The sequence below is a fragment of the Oncorhynchus mykiss genome, chromosome 12 (genome assembly GCF_057628025.1).
Source record: "Oncorhynchus mykiss isolate SJ-2025 chromosome 12, ASM5762802v1, whole genome shotgun sequence".
Taxonomy (NCBI): Eukaryota; Metazoa; Chordata; class Actinopteri; order Salmoniformes; family Salmonidae; genus Oncorhynchus; species Oncorhynchus mykiss.
Genome location: NC_143033.1, coordinates 19,190,244 through 19,197,097, shown reverse-complemented (window position 1 = coordinate 19,197,097; position 6,854 = coordinate 19,190,244). Strand labels below are relative to the sequence as shown.

Sequence of the window (6,854 nt, the reverse complement as noted above, 5' to 3'; positions counted from 1 at the left end):
CAAAACTGATCAGGTGATCACTATGAAGGAGGCCATCCCAGTCCAGTCCTATCATTGAGATGTATGGGGGTCTATGAGATAATAAGACAAGCCTGATGATAAAATGGCAATAATCTTTCCACCCCGGCTATATTAAGGTTCCTTAACCATCTTATACAAAAGGTCAGCTGGATAATCTCCACATGAATAGATTCATACTATCAGATCTGCTACCTGTGAGTGAGACGAGGCTGGCGAGGGAGGTGTGTCATAGTCATATGTTTCGTTCATATGAACCTGCGCGTGTCTGTCCTCGTTTATGAGGGTATATGCTTACGGGCATTTGCTTATGAGTGTATATAAAATAATTTGGCCTGTAATCTTTGTTACTCAGTATTATGTTGGATATAACTACTATTATTTTATAATAAATATAACATTGATTCAACAGTTCTTTAATCACAATTACAGTATAAACCTCTGAAACTAATGGGGTCAGTCAGTACATAGTGTATGCATGCAGCAAGGGGAACTGACAGACCTGACAGCAGAGGAACTGTTGATCCCAAGGCATTATATTATCTGAGATACTCTCTACACATGGAGATGAGGGATTTAACACATGTACACATCCAATGACACTAGTTGTAATATTAATCCAACCATTGCAGGCCTCTACATTACCTGTTCGTCACCAATGAACTCTTGCCCCTTTGTGATCGCTGGTGCATGGGCCACATTTTAACCTAGAGATACAGTGTTACAACACAAGATGGCAGCCGGCTCATACTAAGGACCAAGCTAATTGTGCTTGTACTGTTAATCATTGCTACTGAGGCTGACCATGCCATTAAGATTCAAGCCATCAAAATAGTTGTATTCAAGAGATTTTGTTTAACCAGTACATATTAGTACTGTTGCTTGTTTGTCATACTCCTTCTGTTATTTTCTATTGGCACTATAATTCTTCAATATCAGTTCAATTAATTTGATATGCCAGATATAGTCAGCAAATGTATGCTCCCTCTCAGCCTCTATCCCAAAGGTTGAATGAATAAAAAGCAACAACAGGCCTAGACTTACTTTCCACTGGTCTAAATGATTACAGTAACCTGGTAACCAAAATACCTGTACAGAAAAAGCTGGGCGTTGTCTAACGCAGTACAATATCATATGATGTTGTCAATAGACATCCATGTGCCAGCAATCTTCCCTGAGGTCTAAGATCAAGTGTGGTGTTACAAGCATAAATATTGTACAGGCATCAGCTTGGAGTTTGCAAGCACAGTATGTGGCTTTTCAAAGAACTACAGAACAGCTAAAGAACTACAGAACAACTAAACAACTGTATTACATCTAAAGAACTACCAAACTACAGACCAACTAAAGAACTACAGACCAACTAAAGAACTACAGAACAACTAAAGAACTACATAACAACTAAAGAACTACTAATGCCCAAAGAGCTATCCCAGAAATAGACAATAACACTGGGTGTAATGCCTCAAAGTTGTGTTGAGAAAGATTACAGTACACAATGCTCTAACTACTGGAAGTGCCTTTAGTTAAATTAATGAAGATTCAATGAAGAGGGGTGGTGCCACTCCTCTGCAGAGCCCATTAGCCAATCATTCATGCCCTTTGCCATCATCCTCTGTGTCCACTCCTCAGAACAAAATGTCCCCAGAGAACTCCAGACAGCTCCTGGCAGGAGGCTCCAGGTACTGGGATTACACTCTTATACTGGTAACAGGTGGACAGTGGTGGGAAAAATACCTAATTGTAATACTTGAGTAAAAGTAAAGATACCTTCATAGAAAATGACTCAAGTAAAAGTGAAAGTCACCCAGTAAAAATCTAAAAGTATTTGGTTTTAAATGTATTTAAGTATCAAAAGTAAAAGTATGAATAATTTCACATTCCTTATATTAAGAAAACCAGACGGCACTATTTTCATAATTTGTACAGATAGCTAGGGGCACACTCCAACAAAGTGTTTGTGTTTAGTGAGTCCGCCAGATCAGAGTCAGTAGGGATGACCAGGGTTGTTCTCCGGGATAATATATGGAGTGAAAAGTACATTATTTTCTTTAGGAATGTAGTGAAGTAAAAGGAAAAGTTGTCAAAAATAGTAAAGTACAGCTACTCCAGAAAACGACTGAAGTAGTACTTTAAGGTATTTTTACTGAAGTACTTTACACCAGTGCAGGTGGATGAGAAAAGCCTCAGCAGAAGAGAGACTCCATTGACACAGTACATGCTTGTGGTAAAAATAGGTCTTCTTAAATAACTACGATCATGCAACTATACTAAGATCCTGGTGAGGTCATCTCACATGGCACTTGTTACACAATATTATTAAAGTCACCTGATCAGGGTGAATCTCTCCAGATGAAGAGAGCAATCTAGGACATTTCAGCCTCACCCTGCAGGCTCAAAATGGAAATTGTGTGTGTGTGTGTGTGTGTGTGTGTGTGTGTGTGTGTGTGTGTGTGTGTGTGTGTGCGTGTGTGTGTGTGTGTGTGTGTGTGTGTGTGTGCGTGTGTGAGTGCGTTCATGTGTATGTGACACAACAGAAGCGTTAGTGTTTATTGTATCATGTTGTTTCCAGCTGAGTTCATACACGGAGTCTCCATAGAACACAAGTGTTACGTTACAAACATAACCTTAAAGCCATGCCAGTTATGTACATCACATATACATGGATCAGAGTCAAACAAAGCCTATCTATAAAAACACTAGCTCACACAGCACACCTTGTCCCCAGGCTAATTGCTACCAGATAGCAATAACTTGACAGAGAGATTCAGCTGATGGATGAGACTACAATATTGAGACTTTTAGCCAGCTGGCTGTATCATACTTCAGGATCTCCAAACTAGTGTCAAGGTCTACAACTGAGCAGTGCTGGCAGTGGGTGATTTTTATTTCTTTTTTATATATACATTCTGTCACGTAAAGAGCACATCTCAAGAAGTTAAATAAAATACATGTTAAGTGCCAAATTAAGTTACAGGGTTGACAATTTCATTTTCAATTAGCCATAAATCCCATTGTGACAGCAGGAATGGAAGTTTCACAAAATAAAATGCTTTTTTTTCTTCTCTTTTTGCCTGTCTTTTTATGGGTAACAGGCTGGACGTGTTATGCTCAACCCGGTCAGTTTTTCACCACAAAACACCAGAAAATTGCCAAAAAGCATAGAACCAGCTCACCTGTTTTAAACTATGATTTGACTACTAGATGTTCAATGATTCTTTTGAATAATAATAAAAAAAGGAATATGGTTTTAACATTTTAAAATGAGAGTAATCCCGCGTGGCTCAATTGGTAGAGCATGGCACTTACAATGCCAGGGTTCTGGGTTTGATTTCCACTGGGGACCAGAACAAAAATGTATGAGCTCATTACTGCAAGTTGCTCTGGATAAGAGTGTCTACTAATTTACTAAAATGTAAAAATGAGATTTAAGTTCACCTATCACACCCTTTGGCATTCCCCATAGGGGAACCCTTTTTGGTTCCAGATAAAACCCTTTTGGTTCCATGTAGAACCATTTTGAGTTCTGTGTAGAACCCTCTGTGGATAGGATTCTACATGGAACCCAAAACAATTCTACTTGGAACCAAAAGTCTTCTACATTGAACCAACAAGGGTTCTTCAAATGGTTCTCCTATGGGGACAGCCGATAGCACATTTTTTTCTAGAGTGTGGGGTTGACTTTAAAATGAAGGACATGTTGTTTTTTACTTCAAAATGAATCACTAATCACATGAAATAAATAATAATAATCTTCAGAAATAACTTTGTCAAAGGAACAAAACAACTAGGGCTTACAATCAGAGTGAAATCTTAAACCTGGGTTAGGTGGGTTAAAATCTTTCTGTAAGTCTCAGAAATGAACATGTCAGTAGGCTGAATTTTGGCACTGATTTATTGTATAAAGAGAACTTAAATTAATATAACAGCTTTTAAAATTATATTTGGTGCAAAATTTCAACTTAAAATATCAAGAATGACGCAAAATACACTTATTTTGTGGAACGACACTAGTATTCCATCAGCATAGTAATGATTTATGTGCTGGAACACAACAACTAATGCTCATTACTGCTGGCTCTGTTTTCTCTAATCTTGCTGGTCCTCTGTGTTTGTAGAATACATTTTCCCATTGTAAGTGTGTGTGTGTTTGTGTGTGTGTTTCTTCACAGTTACATAAAGCCCTAATTGTTTTTACGGGAGGCATGGGCGGGTTCAGAGGTGAAGCCAGATTATAGTCGGAATTTCACCAACCGGATTAACCCGCGATTTAATCACCTTATTTACTTACAAGAAGTGAAAATAATCATTAAGCTTGTCTGTGTTCGTGTATATAAAGGACCCCAAACACAAGAGACTCCACAACCTAACGGACAACCACAAAACAGAGATCACTGAGTTCTACTTGCTGCTCATCTTTACAAAGAAAGGTAAGGTCCAGCCACTTGGTAAAGAGGAGCCGTGGATATAATATAACTTGATTATCTTACTGAAAACGTAAATATTGTTCTTGAATACAGTATGAATTTATTTTGGAAGATACTAGTTAGCTAAGAATGAGTTGTGCTTTTGTATATATGTGCATGCGAAATATGGGATTGGACAGCTCATTTCTACCTCAGGACCCTATGAACATGTAACAGAATGACCATCGTTCCTAAAAAAAAATGTTTATGTAATTTTACTACAACTACTAGTGTGTTTACTAACTTCATTTGAGGCTCTCTCTCCTGATCTAGTGTATATTTTGTCTAGTGTGGTCAGTTCATCCCCATTCTCTCTCTCTCTCTCTCTCTCTCTCTCTCTCTCTCTCTCTCTCTCTCTCTCCCTCTCTCTCTGCTATGCAGCATGGGATCCTCAAAGCTGACTCTCCTCATGGTCCTGATGGCCTGCGTGGAACACACCTGGTCTGCCTCCTGCGTGGTCGACAGCTTCACAGTCAAGGAGGACTTTGAACCGAAGAGGGTGAGCTTTGCTACAGTACATACATTATGGGTCACATCCCTAGACAGACAAAAACAGTTCTAAACATGATTGGATAAACATGGCTGTACGAGAATGTTTAACGTAAATGAATATGAGATTATTACAATGATCTACTGATTAAGTCTTACGTCTCCATATATACATTTAGTGCTCTGAATTTCCACCCTCATCTCCATCACTGTCTACGGTATGTGTGAGCATTTCTCACCTTTCTGGTTTTGTTCTGTTTCTCTCTGTGGCAGTATGCAGGGAAGTGGTATGCCCTTCAGAAGAAGGACCCCGAGGGACTATTCCTCCAGGACAACATCTCCGCTGAGTACACCATTGATGATGACGGCACTATGACAGCCTCCTCCAAGGGACGTGTCACTCTCTTCGGGTGAGTAGGTCTATATCAACTTTTAATAACTAGCATATAAAGCATAGAGTCTAAACTAATTGTCTAATTGTACAGAGGAATGTGGTTTGATATCCGAACATTAATCTAAACAATTTGTCTGTTAGACAACAAGATTTTGTGGACAGGAAATATAGACAACAGTTTACAGTGTATGTTATGGATCGCAATAATGTTGCGTTTGTATTTGACCTCCGGTTCTGTTTTGCGAGAGCTAATATGAGTTTGAGTTTGTTCTGGATTGTGTGCTGATGAGTGTGTGTTGTTGTGATGACAGGTTCTGGGTTGTGTGTGCTGACATGGCTGCCCAGTACAGTGTGCCTAACCCCACCACCCCCGGCAAGATGTTTATGAACTACCAGGGGCTGGCCAGCTACCTGTCCAGTGGAGGTGACAACTACTGGGTGATTGACACCGACTATGACAACTATGCCATCACCTACGCCTGCCGTACACTGAAGGAGGATGGAAGCTGCGAGGATGGTTACTCCCTGATCTTCTCCCGTAACCCACGTGGCCTACCCCCAGCCATCCAGCGCATTGTCCGTGGGAAACAGGAGGAGATCTGCATGGCTGGCCAGTTCGAGCCTGTCCTGCAGTCCGGTGAGTTGGACACAGCATGGAAAAAAATGAGATCCCATCTGGATAATTGCAATGAGAGCATTTATCCAGAGCATCCTGATTAATGAATGAAAGATAAGTGGGAGCTTAGAGTTGTAGTTAAAATACAATAAAAAACTATTCACAACCTTAGGAACATAACTTATTCATGCTCCATAACCAAACTTATTTTTCTCTTTCATCTACAGGAGCTTGCTAAGTGGGCAGCACACCCTGTGCTCAATTCCTTAAACATGCTGGCATGAGAAGAGGCCTCCAGGGCCGATGGATGCATCCATAGCAGCGCTGTAGAAATGAATAGACCGTGTTGCGAGGCGGGAGGGAAGAAGCCCGCCTCAGCCACCCATTGTCTCAAGGGAAGGGTTGCTCAATTAGGTTGGTGTGTTCTGTCAAGTCAAGTGTGTGTGTTAAAATGTATCTTCTTTTTTTTCAACAAATCTCTGAGTTGTATCCATGTTTGATCAAGACTGCATTTAAGCAAAAAGGCCTGAGTGTGTGTGGTATATGGCCAATATACCATGGCTAAGGGCTGTTCTACCACACGACGCAATGCGGAGTGCCTTGATACAGACCTTAGCCATGGTAAATGGCCATACATCACAAACCCCCGAGCAGCCTTTTTGCTATTATAGACTGGTTACCAATGTAATTAGAGCAGTAAAAATAAATGCTTTGTCATACCCTTGGTATCTGGTCTGATATGCTATGGCTTTCACCCAATCAGCATTAAAGGCGCAAAACACCCAGTTTATAAAGAGCGATACCTGAGGTACATTTGAGACCAACACTGAGACAAAGCACCACAACAACCCTCAAAGTTACCCTGAACAAA

At 40.3% G+C, this 6,854-nt stretch overlaps 1 protein-coding gene across 1 annotated transcript; it reads left to right on the top strand.

The window, feature by feature from the left end:
* The first annotated feature begins 4,329 nt into the window (after positions 1-4,329).
* Positions 4,330-6,707, top strand: rbp4l (retinol binding protein 4, like). Its single transcript, XM_021622908.3, has 5 exons — positions 4,330-4,448; positions 4,866-4,983; positions 5,247-5,383; positions 5,679-6,004; positions 6,211-6,707. The coding sequence occupies exons 2-5, from the start codon at positions 4,867-4,869 to the stop codon at positions 6,219-6,221; spliced, it is 591 nt and encodes a 196-aa protein (XP_021478583.1). The 5' UTR covers positions 4,330-4,448; position 4,866; the 3' UTR covers positions 6,222-6,707.
* The last annotated feature ends 147 nt before the right edge of the window (positions 6,708-6,854 follow it).